The sequence below is a fragment of the Bombina bombina genome, chromosome 2 (genome assembly GCF_027579735.1).
Source record: "Bombina bombina isolate aBomBom1 chromosome 2, aBomBom1.pri, whole genome shotgun sequence".
NCBI classification, from domain to species: Eukaryota; Metazoa; Chordata; class Amphibia; order Anura; family Bombinatoridae; genus Bombina; species Bombina bombina.
The window spans coordinates 777,245,505-777,262,017 of record NC_069500.1 but is presented as its reverse complement, the minus strand read 5'-3'; the positions used below and the strand labels follow the sequence as shown (position 1 = coordinate 777,262,017).

At 36.9% G+C, this 16,513-nt stretch overlaps 1 protein-coding gene across 1 annotated transcript in view; it reads left to right on the top strand.

The window, feature by feature from the left end:
• The window catches only part of IL12RB1 (interleukin 12 receptor subunit beta 1), a 64,363-nt gene that overhangs the window by 21,490 nt on the left and 26,360 nt on the right, over positions 1-16,513 (top strand). The window contains exons 4-7 of the mRNA XM_053700053.1: positions 761-968; positions 2,060-2,236; positions 11,981-12,070; positions 12,208-12,363. Coding sequence (XP_053556028.1) covers positions 761-968; positions 2,060-2,236; positions 11,981-12,070; positions 12,208-12,363 — 631 coding nt within the window. The remainder of the gene's footprint in view (positions 1-760; positions 969-2,059; positions 2,237-11,980; positions 12,071-12,207; positions 12,364-16,513) is intronic.

The window sequence follows — 16,513 nt, the reverse complement described above, 5'->3', positions numbered from 1 at the left end:
GCATACATATGTTTTTACATGTTTTCATCAACTTGACAGCAAAGGGCACAATGCACTTATATGTATACATATGTATTTTTGTGTTTATATGTGTATATGTCTTTAAATACATATATACACATATGAATACAAAAATACATATATACACACATATAGACATATATTTATATATATACATGCAAATATATATTTAGACATGTGTATGTATGTATCTCTAACACCTGAGACCTCATATCGTTGAGCCTTTATAACTTATGTGTGCAATACTTTTTTTTAACCATTTTATTAGGTAGTGCTATTGAGTGTAACTGTACTTTGTAATATATTTTTGATGTATTTTGTGCCACTTTTAGTTTCTAAAAACAGTTAACCAGAGCTCTGATGTCGCAGTAATCCGTCTAGTGTAAATTGCGCTCAAGCAATCGCGTTTACTTTCAACTTGTAATACAACTTGTATTACAAGTTGAAAGTAAACGCGATCGCTTGAGCGCATTATACAAGCTCCACTCATAATCTAGCCCATAATGATGCTATTAATAATACTTCTGATACACATAAAGATATAGAATGACAGTACGGTGGTTTACTGAAACTAATGCTTATTGATTAAGAACCTTGGTAAAGCACATTGTATATTGATACTAGGTAGCACAGACGTAAATACATGTACAGAAACTACTAAATACTTTCTTTTGTATGTATAGTGCTCTTACTAAGAAGAAAATAAAGTATCACACTAACTAATATGTGTATACTACAGGATACTGGACAACGATATGGACGGGTTACGTATATGATTACTCTAACCTTGCTGCCTTGTGCTTGGAAAACATCAGAAAATTACTACACTGGAAAATATTCATCTAATGTAAAGATATCTGGAGCAGCCTACAATATAACAGCAGTGGCTTTTAATAAAGTTGGAATTTCCCCTATATGGTCAACTATTATTGAAGAAGATCAACCAGGTATAAATATAGTAACACACTGGATAGTGGGGGTACAAATAAAAAGAATGGGCTAATATTTAATATTTTCCACTAATTATATTTTGCATGTTATAAGATATGGCAAATAAATGCCCACGCAGCTCACATTTAAAGGGACATGAAACCCACATTTTTCCTTCATGATTTAGAAAGAGCATGCAATTTTAAACAACTTTTTAATTTACTTCTATTATCTAATTTGCTTCATTCTCTTGATATTCTTAGCTGAAAAGCATATCTAGATATGCTCAGTAGCTGCTGATTGGTAGATGCACATAAATGCCTTGTGTGATTGGCTCACCCATGTGCATTGCTATTTCTTCAACAAAGGATATCTAAAGAATTAAGCAAATTAGATAATAGAAGTAATTTGGAAAGTTATTTAAAATTGTATTCTCTACCTGAATCATGAAATAATTTTTTGGGGTTTAGTGTCCCTTTAAGGGCAATTAAAGTCAAATTTAAATTTTTACAATTCAGATAGTGCATGGAATTTTAAACAGATTTCCATTATATTTATATTTTCTAATTTTTGTGGTTCTCTTGGTATCCTGTGTTGAAAAGCATACCTATGTAGGTTTAGAAGCGGCAATGGACTATGGGGAGCAAGATACAAGTTTTTTTGTGCAATATTTTTTTGTAATAATTGTTATTATATAGTGTTATTTTAACTGTACTTTGTAATGTATTTTTGATGTGCTTTGTGACACTTCAAATGTGCTCAAGCGATCGTGTTTACTTTTAACTTGTAATACGAGCAATAAAAAAATGCAATAAACACCTTATCGCTCACGCATAACCATTAGTTCTCCACTAGTAATCTAGCCCTAAATTTGAAAAAAAGTTCTCAGCAATTGAAAGAAAAAAAAATGGCATGTAATATAGAGTAGACTATCAAACTTTAAATATGTTTGCAGCCACAGTATATCAAACAGTATATTTCTGTAAATGTCACATATAAAATGCGTAAATTTGAGAAGCACTGCTTTATTAACATAAAAAAGTAGAATTTGACTTTTTGTGGTTGGATGTAATATAATGTCTCTAATGTATGCAATCTGCCCCTTTAGGAATGTTTTCAGGAAATCTAAGTTTACATGGAAGTAATGCATTGAGACTCCAATGGGTAGTACAGAAAAATAAAAATGTTAATTATTGCATTGAGTGGAAACCCACTGCAACCAAAGAACTTCCAGTTTACAATTTAACAGGCAATTTTAAAACTGGAGATGTAACTATATCTACAGGTAAGTGCACTACATTTGCATGTTAGTTTTCTAACTAACATATGTCAATTAAGAGATCATTTATTTACCCTGCACAGTGGAAAATATAGTGGTGATTTGAAATGTGACATTTAATTACTATAAATTTTGGACAAGCTCATTGTGTAACCTAACTATATTGTGTTGGTATGATGACGAATATAAACTTGAGAAAGTGAGACGAGTTAAACAAAATAAACTATGCATTGCGCAGACATTGTGCATTGCTTATAAATTAATCAATAAATGAATAGGTTAATAATTAATAAATCAATAGATCAATAAGGATCACTTTACAATGTTGCATATTGACTTATTATGAATTTTGCATATTAAATAATGTACTTATCACTATGCAAAGGATATATGATGTGTGCCACTGACTTATACGGTGTTGATTAAAATTAAAGGGACAGTCTACATCAGAATTTTATTGTTTAAAAAGATAGATAATACCTTTAGTACCAAATTCCCCAGTTTTGCATAACCCACACTCTTATATTAATACGCTTTTTACCTCTGTGATTACCTTGTATCTAAGCCTCTGTAGACTGCACCCTTATTTCAGTTCTTTTGACATACTTGCATTTAAGCCAATCAGTGCTGACTCCAAGGTAGCTCCACGGGCGTGAGCACAATGTTATCTTTATATAACTATCTCCGTCTAGTTGTGAAAAACTGTCAAAACACATTCAGATAAGTGACGGCCTTCAAGGGCTAAGAAATTTGCATTTGAGCCTACCTAGGTTTAGCTTTCAACTAAAAATAGCAAGAGAACAAAGCTCACAAATTGATTATTGATTATAAAAGTAAAGTGGAAAGTTGTTTAAAATAACATGCCCTATTTGAATCATGAACATTTGCTTTTGACTAGACTGTCCCTTTAAGTATTCACCATTGGTACCGAACTGTGCACAAAAGTAGACTACTTATATCAGTTAATGGAAACAAATTATTATATCACAACAGAATTAGCGTACAATCCAAACTAGTGCATGTAATTATATATAAGGTAATTAGGTTATTACCTGGTTTAATGACTGTAGCCAATGAAGCAGGAGATGAGTTGCAGGAACCAGGCAGAGTCAGGGTGTAGAAAAATCTGAACAGGTGGTAGTATGTGTAGGAACACACAAGTGAATCAGCAGAGTATTCAGTAGGGAAGCCAGAGGTCAGCACCAAACAATTTTTCAGAAGCCGTGCATCACCACAACAATAGGAGAAACCAAGCTCATAAGCCAGGGTACAGTTCCAATGGTCTTTAGCTAGAAGGTCAATTCTCAGGTAATAATGTAGATAATGGTTAAACAGAAAATAGAAGCCAAAGAATTTACCAGGGTCAAAACCAGAAGAGCAGGCCAGGGACAGGATTACTAGAGTCTTCAAACAAAATAACTAAATGGGAGACAGAAACCCTCCTTACAGACTTGGCACCAAAGACACTGCAGAGGTTATTTCCTGTAAAGTGCATAAATAGCACTATCTTAGAGCACATACAAAGATGCAGCACAGATAGCACATACCATACCGTCTGCCCCGCTAAGCTGAAACTTTCTTAGCACAGCTTCAGGACCCAACGCCTGGTAGCGCAGTCCTTACTGCACCTTAACCCCTTAATGACCACAATGTACCCTGTATGTCACTGGTCGTTAAGGGTTTTTTCAGGACATAATAGCACAAGTCTAGCAAGAACACGCTATTAATGCCCTCCCTCCAGCAGGCTTTGTGGAATAGAGAAGTCTCAATGCTGGTGGTAAGACCGCGCTATAAAACAATCAAGTCCCAAAAAAAGGCCAGCGACATACAGGGTACGTCGCTGGTCCTTAAGGGGTTAAGGCCTGACATTATATGTTGCAAATAAGGAAGAGTGTGTACTATATATACATATACATCATAGTGGAAGCAACTGCAACAGCATGTCACTGGCGTAATAAAGAGAGTATGTCACAAAGAATGTATACAAGAAAAGGGGGGGGGGGAGAGTGCTGGACTTAAAAACACATAAGCCTCTTCTTAATCTATCCTCTTCTTGGATAGGATAATAAAAGTTTAGTAAAAAGTATAGAAGGGCACTAAAGCACTAAGTGTTAAAATCAGGAAATTGTATAACCTAAATGTTGAATAAATCCGGTGTCTTAAACTAATAAGATATAGACTTGAACAGTGCCTTTATATTAAAAACAACACACAAGTGGTGCCAAATCTAAAGTAGAGTATTATAACGATTTAATATGGTAAAACATTGAAATAAAATCTGCAATATCGATATATGAATTATCATAAGAACATACAAAATAAAGCATATAAAAATGTAAGAGCCTAAGTGCATATTCAAGTTTCTGTTTGTTACAATCTCTCAGTTATAAAATGGTCTCAACGTCATATCTTTTTCTTTTTTTTGTTATATAGGAGCAATTCACAAATCTTTTTTTGCGTTAAGGTAAAAAAGCAGCGTTATCAGGTCCTAACGCTGCTTTTTTACGCCCGCTGGTATTACGAGTCTTGCACATTTAGGGGCACCGCACACTTTTTTGGCCTTAACGCAAATCAACTTACGTAAATTTCGTAAAGGTTTTTTTCTATGGGACTTCCATAGCGCCGGTATTACGAGTTTGTCCTGGGAGGCCAAAAAGTGAGCGGTACACCCTCTACTGCCAAGATTCCTAACGCATTTTAAAGTCAGTAGTTATGAGTTTTACGCTTCAAAGCTGTAGCATAAAACTCATAACTAAAGTGCTAAAAAGTACACTAACACCCATAAACTACCTATTAACCCCTAAACCGAGTCCCTCCCGCATGGTAAACACTAAAATAAAATTATTAACCCCTAATCTGCTGCTCCGGACATCGCCGCCACTATAATAAACATATTAACCCCTAAACCGCCGTACTCCCGCCTAGCAAACACTAGTTAAATATTATTAACCCCTAATCTGCCGCCCCTAACATCGATGCCACCTACCTACATTTATTAACCCCTAATCTGCTGTCCCCAACGTCCCCGCCAGTATTCTAAATTTATTAACCCTTTAAACCTAAGACTAACCCTAACCCTAAAACCACCTAACAAATATAATTTAAATAAATCTAAATAAAATTACTATCATTAACTAAATTATTCCTATTTAAAACTAAACACTTACCTGTAAAGTAAACCCTAAGCTAGCTACAATATAACTAATAGTCTTATTTTTATTTTACAGGCAAGTTTGTATTTATTTTAGCTAGGTAGAATAGTTACTAAATAGTTATTAACTATTTACTAACTACCTAGCTAAAATAAATACAAATTGACCTGTAAAATAAAACCTAACCTAAGTTCAGGGATAGGCAAGGTGTCCGTACACGGACACTGGTGTCCGTGACTAGCCCTTGCAGTGTCCGCCACAACCTTAGTATATCTTTTCTTTCGGATTAAATAATAGGAATAAAAACAAATACGTAGTGTAAATAAAGTAAGTGGCTTGTCAAGAGACTGCTAGTGATATTGGGTGCTAAGTTATGGAATAAATAAAGCCTGAGTGAAATACTGGATGTGTATCTGCATCTGTATAATAACACCCAGCTCTATACAAAGACACAGAAGTGACACTGGCTCATCTGTATAGCCAGACAAGGGTTGGTTATAGAATCAGTGGTATCTGCATCAGTATAATAACACCCAGCATTATATAATGACACAGTAGTGACACTGGCACATGGGTATAGGCAGAGGAGGGCAGGTTATAGGGCCAGTGGTATCTGCATCAGTATAATAACACCACACACTATAAAATAATGTTTTTAATTTCAAATGTACCTTGGTGTCCTTCACTAAGGTCTGTACTTTGGAAAATGTCCGCCACAGCCTTTGTCTGTGCTTATCCCTGCCTAAGTTACACTAACACTTAACACTACACTACAATTAAATAACTTTCCTAAATTAAATACAATTAAATAAATTAAATACAATTAGCTAAATTACTAAAACAAACAAACACTAAATTACAGAAAATAAAAAAACAAATTACCAGATATTTAAACTAATTACACCTAATCTAAGAGCCCTATCAAAATAAAAAAGCCCCCCCAAAATAAAAAAAAACCTAGCCTAAACTAAACTATCAATAGCCCTTAAAAGGGCCTTTTATGGGGCATTGCCCCAAAGAAATCAGCTCTTTTACCTGAAAAAGAAATACAAATAACCCCCAACAGTAAAACCCACCACCCACACAACCAACCCCCCAAATAAAACCCTAACTAAAAAAACCTAAGCTCCCCATTGCCCTGAAAAGGGCATTTGGATGGGCATTGCCTTTAAAAGGGCATTTAGCTCTATTGCTGCCCAAAGCCCTAACCTAAAAATAAAACCCACCCAATACACCCTTAAAAAATCCTAACACTAGCCCCTGAAGATCCACTTACCGGGAGAAGTCTTCATCCAAGCGGCAAGATGTCCTCAACGAAGCGGGCAGAAGTGGTCCTCCAGACGGGCAGAAGTGGTTCTCCAGACGGGCAGAAGTTTTCACCCAGACGGCATCTTCTATCTTCATCCTTCTGACGCGGAGCGGCTCCATCTTCAAGACATCCGGTGTAACATATCTCAGCCTAATGTCACTATCCCTTTTAGAAATCCTTCTCTGACTGCTGCATTTGGGCAGTATTCACATTCAGCTTGCCTGCCTGCCTGATTAATCATTCATGCACCTGATTACCTCAGCCTCTTTTTAAGCCTTTTCAGGTCTAATGTGCCTGACATTAACATTGAAGTGTGATCCTGAACAACAGAGGTCTGTGACTGTTTCCTGTATGAATTTACCAACTATTTCAACCTACAGCATTTTCTATTCCAATGCCTAAAATCATCAAATCGCAAGTATCCAAATAATTCCATTTTCTGTTTCCTGGACACTGCTACTTAACAAACTCAGAACTTTATTATAAATCAAGCATACTTTTGGTTATCATCACTCTCTAATTACAACAGCATCCTACTCAGAACTTTATAACTATTTCTCTGCTACAAGTTGTCATTGCTGAAATATCCTGCTGCAAATATGTTAACATATTCTGAACTCTGCATCTATGTGTTCAATTAAAAGCTTTCCTGTGATTCTCCAATATATGTTCAAACAGTAATTGATGCCTTAAACTTAACTTTCACCTGTGCTGCTCTGCTAATTACTGACATACAGCTCTTTATAATAATATGTACTGTGAACCTGCAACAAACCAAGTTTGCATCTAAATGCACAAACAGTAATTAATGCCTAAACTTGCAGCTTGTCTAAGTACCTGTGCAGCTGTGCTTAAACTCTGACATACAGCTTTATATATTATGTAATGTGAACCTGCAACAAACCTTAGTTTGCATCTAAGTGTCAATCTTTTACCAGATTACTCTGAAGCCTGAACATTCCACTTTGCTATATTTTTCTCTCATTGAATCCTGCAGTTACTTCTATTAACTAACTATAAGTCACAGTGAACTCAGAATATATTGTATACAAATGTTGCACTCTCCATTTATTCTACAATAACTTCTAGCAACTATGAATCACAGAATATCATCTATCCACGTCCAGGATACTCTTCCCCGGGTCAGGGGTCGGTGTCTTCAAATCCCTACCACTGCCCCAAGGGTCTGTGTCCTGAGCGCATGTACACCGGATCATGACATCCGGCACGGAGCATCCTATTCAAATGACGTCTTCTTGCTGAATGAAGGTACCTTTAAATGACATCATCCAAGATGGTGTCCCTTAGATTTTGATTGGCTGATAGAATTCTATTAGCCAATCGAAATTAAGGTTGAAAAAATCCTATTGGCTGATCCAATCAGCCAATAGGATTGAGCTCGCATTCTATTGGCTGATTGGAACAGCCAATAGAATGTGAGCTCAATCCTATTGGCTGATTGGATCAGCCAATAGGATTTTTTCAACCTTAATTCCGATTGGCTGATAGAATTCTATCAGCCAATCGGAATCTAAGGGACTAACCCTAACCCTAAAACCACCTAAAGTTTGTATTTATTTTAACTAGGTAGAATAGTTACTAAATAGTTATTAACTATTTACTAACTACCTAGCTAAAATAAATACAAATTGACCTGTAAAATAAAACCTAACCTAAGTTACACTAACACCTAACACTACACTACAATTAAATAACTTACCTAAATTAAATAAAATTAAATAAATTAAATACAATTAGCTAAATTACAAAAACAAACACTAAATTACAGAAAATAAAAAACAAATTACAAGATATTTAAACTAATTACACCTAATCTAAGAGCCCTATCAAAATAAAAAAGCCCCCCCAAAATAAAAAAAAACCCTAGCTTAAACTAAACTATCAATAGCCCTTAAAAGGGCCTTTTGCGGGGCATTGCCCCAAAGAAATCAGCTTTTTTACCTGAAAAAAACAACAACCCCCCCAACAGTAAAACCCACCACCCACACAACCAACCCCCCAAATAAAACCCTAACTAAAAAAAAATAAGCTCCCCATTGCCCTGAAAAGGGCATTTGGATGGGCATCACCTTTAAAAGGGCATTTAGCTCTATTGCTGCCCAAAGCCCTAACCTAAAAATAAACCCACCCAATACACCCTTAAAAAATCCTAACACTAGCCCCTGAAGTTCAATCCTATTGGCTGATTGGATCAGCCAATAGGATTTTTTCAACCTTAATTCTGATTGGCTGATAGAATTCTATCAGCCAATCGGAATCTAAGGGACGCTATCTTGGATGACGTCACTTAAATTATATTTAAGTTAGGGGGTGTTAGGGTTAGACTTAGGTTTAGGGGTGAATAAATTTAGAATAGTGGCGGCGATGTAGGGGGCGGCAGATTAGGGGTTAATAAGTGTAAGATTAGGGGTGTTTAGACTCGGGGTTCATGTTAGGTTAGGTTAGGTGTAAACATAAAATGTATTTCCCCATAGGAATCAATGGGGCTGCGTTACTGAGTTTTACGCTGCTTTTTGGCAGGTGTTAGACTTTTTCTCAGCCGACTCTCCCCATTTATGTCTATGGGGAAATCGTGCACAAGCACGTATAACCAGCTCACCGCTCACTTAAGCAGCGCTGCTATTGGAGTGCAGTGTGGAGCTCAATTTTGCTCTACGCTCACTTCTTGCCTGTTAACGCCGGGTTGATAAAAATCTGTAATACCAGCGCTGCAGGTAAGTGAGCGGTGAAAATAAACTGCAAGTTAGCACCGCACCCCTGTTACCGCAAAACTCGTAATCTAGCCGTTTGTTAGCTAACACCATAAGTAACAATCCTCCAAGGGTAGTAAATTACAATGGGTATCGGTAGCAGTGGCCAGCAACTACCATACCTTATAATTTCAGGAGTCCTTTCTGTAATCCTGTTACACTGGTGGTAATAACATAAAAGGATATTTCTTCTGTTCCGGGTGCTTAACTGTGTTATCCTAGGTTAAGGCTACACACCTAGAGGCAAGATTATAACAATCCTGAAGTGCAGGTAATCTTACCACTCCTGGTGTCTGCTTCACTCTGGATACTTCTCTCGTTGGCCGCGGTAGCGTCCTTTGATGACGTCACAATTTGCTGGTAAAGTGATTCAAACTTGCGCAAGTTCTCCAAAGGTTGATTTAGTCTCCTATCTCCTGCACTTAGTACAGTCTGTACGGAGGGATACAACTTTCCTTTAAACCATGTATGGTAATCAGCAGTCTGCCAGGTGACTTTTTCTTCCCGTGGCAGAGTCTTTGAAAACAGTGCTAAAATGACACAGCTATGATCTACGCATTTCACCCCACGTTGGGCTTTTTCAAGATAATTTTTATATGCCTTATTTTGTATATTCTTATACTATTCATATATCAATATTGCATATTTTATTTTAACGTTTTTACCATATTGAATCATTATAATTGCTCTACTTTAGATTTGGCACAATTGTTGTGTTGTTTTTAAATATAAAGGCACTGTTCAAGTCTATATCCTATTAGTTTTACCACACCGGATTTATTCAACATTGAGGTTATACAATTTCCTGGTTTTAACCCTTAGTATTAAATATAAACAAAGGATGACTAAATCTAAATATTCATGACATGATAAAAGACATCCATATATAAATGTACAATATACAAATACATACACAAACTAGTAGACACCAAGTGCACAAAAATTGAAGTATAAAGTAAGACATAGGGCGCCATGTACTAAGCTTCGAAGTGACCGTCCGTCTGTATTTCCGCGTCAAAATTCGCTCACGATCTGCTTCTCGTATGTATCAATCTGCGATCTGCTCGAAAAACCACTATTTTTCATCAGCGATCGTAATTTTACTTAACTCATCGTTCCGAAGCCTTTTTCCACTTACTACATGTTCGATCGCATGTAAATTCGCTGTAATCGGAAATTATGAATGTTACAACTAATCCGCCCGCTCCAACTTTCACTGTAACTTCGCGTGATTTGCTTCGCGACCATTTAGGTAGCGAATACAATAGAAAACTATAGGGGGTATCAACCTGACGCCAGGTAGAAGTACTTAAGTGAAAGGACTAGACTACTATTTTAGCATTATTGGTTTTTGGATCAGTGAATGAAGATGGAGACAGTTTTACACATGTTTCTTTTCCGATTAATTCAATTACGAGGAAGAAGGGCTATACAGGCACCGGTTAACAACTTGCAGAGAAGGAGAGGTAGAAGAATTAGAGTATTCGAGTACTAGATCAACAAGTACAACATTCTGTTGATGCGAGAAGTTAGGGTTGCGAGTCTTCTTAGAAGTAGCAGAATCTCCGGAGCAAGCCATCTTGTCAAAGTGAATACCGAAAAATAAATAAACAATATTCTAAGATTTCTGGGAAAATGCACATTCTTATACATGTCAGCAGCCAGACGTTGCCGCTTGTCTGGCGATTATGACACCTAGATCGTCACGTGGGTAAAGAACTAAACCAATCAGGTCGCAGACTGCTTCTTAACTTTGCTCTTTCGCGCCGAACGAAGCTTCAAAGTTATCAATAATCCGATTGTCTTCGACACACAATAGACGCAAAATTTTACGGCTTGGTTTTTAGTACATTCATGTAACGAAGTGCCATCCGCATGGTGCGAATGCCGGCGGGTTATTTCGATACGGTCTGTGCGAAAAAATTGACGCCTTAGTACATGGCGGTGCCTGTATAGCCCTTCTTCCTCGTAATTGAATTAATCGGAAAAGAAACATGTGTAAAACTGTCTCCATCTTCATTCACTGATCCAAAAGCCAATAATGCTACAATAGTAGTCTAGTCCTTTCACTTAAGTACTTCTACCTGGCGTCAGGTTGATACCCCCTATAGTTTTCTATTGTATTCGCTACCTAAATGGTCGCGAAGCAAATCACAAGAAGTTACAGTGAAAGTTGGAGCGGGCGGATTAGTTGTAACATTCATAATTTCCGATTACAGCGAATTTACGTGCGATCGAACATGTAGTAAGTGGAAAAAGGCTTCCGAACGATGAGTTGAGTAAAATTACGATCGCTGATGAAAAATAGTGGTTTTTCGAGCAGATCGCAGATTGATACATACGAGAAGCAGATCGTGAGCAAATTTTGACGCGGAAATACAGACGGACGGTCACTTCGAAGCTTAGTACATGGCGCCCATGGCCTGATTGCTGAAGTAGTTTTTCCTATATTCTGATATATTGATATTTGATGGTTATAAAGAATGTCTGAGTTAATTAGATTTATTCTCTTTTACAGAAAACTTCAAGCCCATGCAATGTTACCAAATCACATTCCATAAATATAGGAACACTTACAGAACATTAGGATCAACATACTATTTCAAAAGTAAGCTTTCTTTTTTCACTGACCCCTAATAATGGAAAATTTGCATTCTACAAAATGAATCTTCAAAAATATTTATTTATACTTTGAAAACATTAGAAAAAAGGTCTCCAATACAAACCTTTACTTTTCTCTCTCAGCTTCAATGAATGTCAAACCAGGAAATTTCACCTTGACAAACCTCACTGCCCAATCTGTTCTACTTCAGTGGGATGGATTTGACCTCCATAAATGCAAAGAGCTTCTGAAGACTTGGGTCATTATCATCACGGAGCAAAATCAAAATATTTCAAGAGGTTAGACAATAATTTACAAGAAGTTTTTGTAGTGTGGAAAGGTTATGATTTTGTAGATAATTGACAACTTTCAGTTAAGATGATACTGAGATCCCAGAAAACAACAAAGATAAAGTAAAAACAAGGTTAGTATTCAACATGATTTTGAAACTTTTACTTCTATATTCAATAAAGATCATAGCAATATATTCATATATGAAGTAAACCATTTTGAAATCCCTAGAAAAATATGTTAGAAGTGAACAAAATGTGTGAAATTACATATAACTTGACTTACCCTTAACATTTAGCTAAGTAGCCTGAGATTACAGCTAAAATGCTATATCTCAAACTCTGAGGGCCCAATGACCAAAAACTCGCTGGCATGAAGAGAGATCACGCAAAATCTTTGGTGGCTTTCGTTGTGCATTATATTGTAACGTAGGTGTTTCTCGTTCTTATCCAAAAACCTGTATGGCGAGATTAACAATTCTCAAGCTAAAATGTGCCTTTCTAAAATTGTTTGAGGACCTCACAGTACTGACGAGACTCTATAGCTAATAATCTTACCAGACCAGAAAGCTTTAGATCATCAGTCTCTAAGGCCTAGATTTAGAGTTTGGCGTTAGCCGTGAAAACCAGCGTTAGAGGCTCCTAACGCTGGTTTTAGGCTACCTCCGGTATTTGTAGTCACTCAAAAAAGGGTCTAACGCTCACTTTTCAGCCGCAACTTTTCCATACCGCAGATCCCCTTACGTAAATTGCGTATCCTATCTTTGCAATGGGATTTTTCTAACTCCGGTATTTAGAGTCGTGTCTGAAGTGAGCGTTAGAAATCTAACAAAACTCCAGCCGCAGGAAAAAAGTCAGTAGTTAAGAGCTTTCTGGGCTAACACCGTTCATAAAGCTCTTAACTACTGTACTCTAAAGTACACTAACACCCATAAACTACCTATGTACCCCTAAACTGAGGCTCCCCCACATCGCCGCCACTCGATTAAATTTTTTTAACCCCTAATCTGCCGACCGCCAACTACGTTATCCTTATGTACCCCTAATCTTCTGCCCCTAACACCGCCGACCCCTATATTATATTTATTAACCCCTAATCTGCCCCCCACAACGTCGCCACCAGCTACCTACAATAATTAACCCCTAATCTGCCGACCGCAAAGAGTCGCCAGCTACATTATAGCTATGTACCCCTAATCTGCTGCCCCTAACACCGCCGACCCCTATATTATATTTATTAACCCCTAATCTGCCCCCATCAACGTCGCCTCCACCTGCCTACACTTATTAACCCCTAATCTGCCGAGCGGACCGCACCGCTATTATTATAAAGTTATTAACCCCTAATCCGCCTCACTAACCCTATAATAAATAGTATTAACCCCTAATCTGCCCTCCCTAACATCGCCGACACCTAACTTCAAACATTAACCCCTAATCTGCCGACTGGAGCTCACCACTATTCTAATAAATGTATTAACCCCTAAAGCTAAGTCTAACCCTAACACTAACACCCCCTAAGTTAAATATAATTTTAATCTAACAAAATTAATTAACTCTTATTAAATAAATTATTCCTATTTAAAGCTAAATACTTACCTGTAAAATAAATCCTAATATAGCTACAATATAAATTATAATTATATTATAGCTATTTTAGGATTAATATTTATTTTACAGGTAACTTTGTATTTATTTTAACCAGGTACAATAGCTATTAAATAGTTAAGAACTATTTAATAGCTAAAATAGTTAAAATAATTATAAATTTACCTGTAAAATAAATCCTAACCTAAGTTACAATTAAACCTAACACTACACTATCAATAAATTAATTAAATAAAATACCTACAATTACCTACAATTAAACCTAACACTACACTATCAATAAATAAATTAAATACAATACCTACAAATAACTACAATGAAATAAACTAACTAAAGTACAAAAAATAAAATAGAACTAAGTTACAAAAAATAAAAAAATATTTACAAACATAAGAAAAATATTACAACAATTTTAAACTAATTACACCTACTCTAAGCCCCCTAATAAAATAACAAAGCCCCCCAAAATAAAAAAATGCCCTACCCTATTCTAAATTACTAAAGTTCAAAGCTCTTTTACCTTACCAGCCCTGAACAGGGCCCTTTGCGGGGCATGCCCCAAGAAGTTCAGCTCTTTTGCCTGTAAAAAAAAACATACAATACCCCCCCAACATTACAACCCACCACCCACATACCCCTAATCTAACCCAAACCCCCCTTAAATAAACCTAACACTAAGCCCCTGAAGATCATCCTACCTTGTCTTCACCTCACCGGGTATCACACCGATCCGTCCTGGCTCCGATATCTTGATCCAACCCAAGCGGGGGCTAGACATCCACTGAAGAAGTCCAGAAGAGGGTCCAAAGTCTTCATCCTATCCGGGAAGAAGAGTAGATCCGGACCGGCAACCATCATCTTCCAAGCGGCATCTTCTATCTTCATCCGATGAGGACCGGCTCCATCCTGAAGACCTCCACCGCGGACCCATCTTCATCCGGCGACGTCCAACTGAAGAATGACGGCTCCTTTAAGGGACGTCATCCAAGATGGCGTCCCTCGAATTCCGATTGGCTGATAGGATTCTATCAGCCAATCCGAATTAAGGTAGGAATATTCTGATTGGCTGATGGAATCAGCCAATCAGAATCAAGATCAATCCGATTGGCTGATCCAATCAGCCAATCAGATTGAGCTCGCATTCTATTGGCTGATCGGAACAGCCAATAGAATGCGAGCTCAATCTGATTGGCTGATTGGATCAGCCAATCGGATTGAACTTGATTCTGATTGGCTGATTCCAACAGCCAATCAGAATATTCCTACCTTAATTCCGATTGGCTGATAGAATCCTATCAGCCAATCGGAATTCGAGGGACGCCATCTTGGATGACGTCCCTTAAAGGAACCGTCATTCTTCAGTTGGACGTCGCCGGATGAAGATAGGTCCGCGGTGGAGGTCTTCAGGATGGAGCCGGTCCTCATCGGATGAAGATAGAAGATGCCGCTTGGAAGATGATGGTTGCCGTTCCGGATCTACTCTTCTTCCCGGATAGGATGAAGACTTTGGACCCTCTTCTGGACTTCTTCAGTGGATGTCTAGCCCCCGCTTGGGTTGGATCAAGATATCGGAGCCAGGACGGATCGGTGTGATACCCGGTGAGGTGAAGACAAGGTAGGATGATCTTCAGGGGCTTAGTGTTAGGTTTATTTAAGGGGGGTTTGGGTTAGATTAGGGGTATGTGGGTGGTGGGTTGTAATGTTGGGGGGGGTATTGTATGGTTTTTTTTACAGGCAAAAGAGCTGAACTTCTTGGGGCATGCCCCGCAAAGGGCCCTGTTCAGGGCTGGTAAGGTAAAAAGAGCTTTGAACTTTAGTAATTTAGAATAGGGTAGGGAATTTTTTTATTTTGGGGGGCTTTGTTATTTTATTAGGGGGCTTAGAGTAGGTGTAATTAGTTTAAAATTGTTGTAATATTTTTCTTATGTTTGTAAATATTTTTTTATTTTTTGTAACTTAGTTCTTTTTTATTTTTTGTACTTTAGTTAGTTTATTTCATTGTAGTTATTTGTAGATATTGTATTTAATTAATGTATTGATAGTGTAGTGTTAGGTTTAATTGTAGGTAATTATAGATATTTTATTTAATTAATTTAATGATAGTGTAGTGTTAGGTTTAATTGTAACTTAGGTTAGGATTTATTTTACAGGTAATTTTGTTATTATTTTAACTAGGTAACTATTAAATAGTTCTTAACTATTTAATAGCTATTGTACCTGGTTAAAATAATTACAAAGTTACCTGTAAAATAAATATTAATCCTAAAATAGCTATAATATAATTATAATTTATAGTGTAGCTATATTAGGATTTATTTTGCAGGTAAGTATTTAGCTTTAAATAGGAATAATTTATTTAATAAGAGATAATTAATTTCGTTAGATGTAAATTATATTTAACTTAGGGGGGTGTTAGTGTTAGGGTTAGACTTAGCTTTAGGGGTTAATACATTTATTAGAATAGCGGTGAGGTCCAGTTGGCAGATTAGGGGTTAATAATTGAAGTTAGGTGTCGGCGATGTTAGGGAGGGCAGATTAGGGGTTAATACTA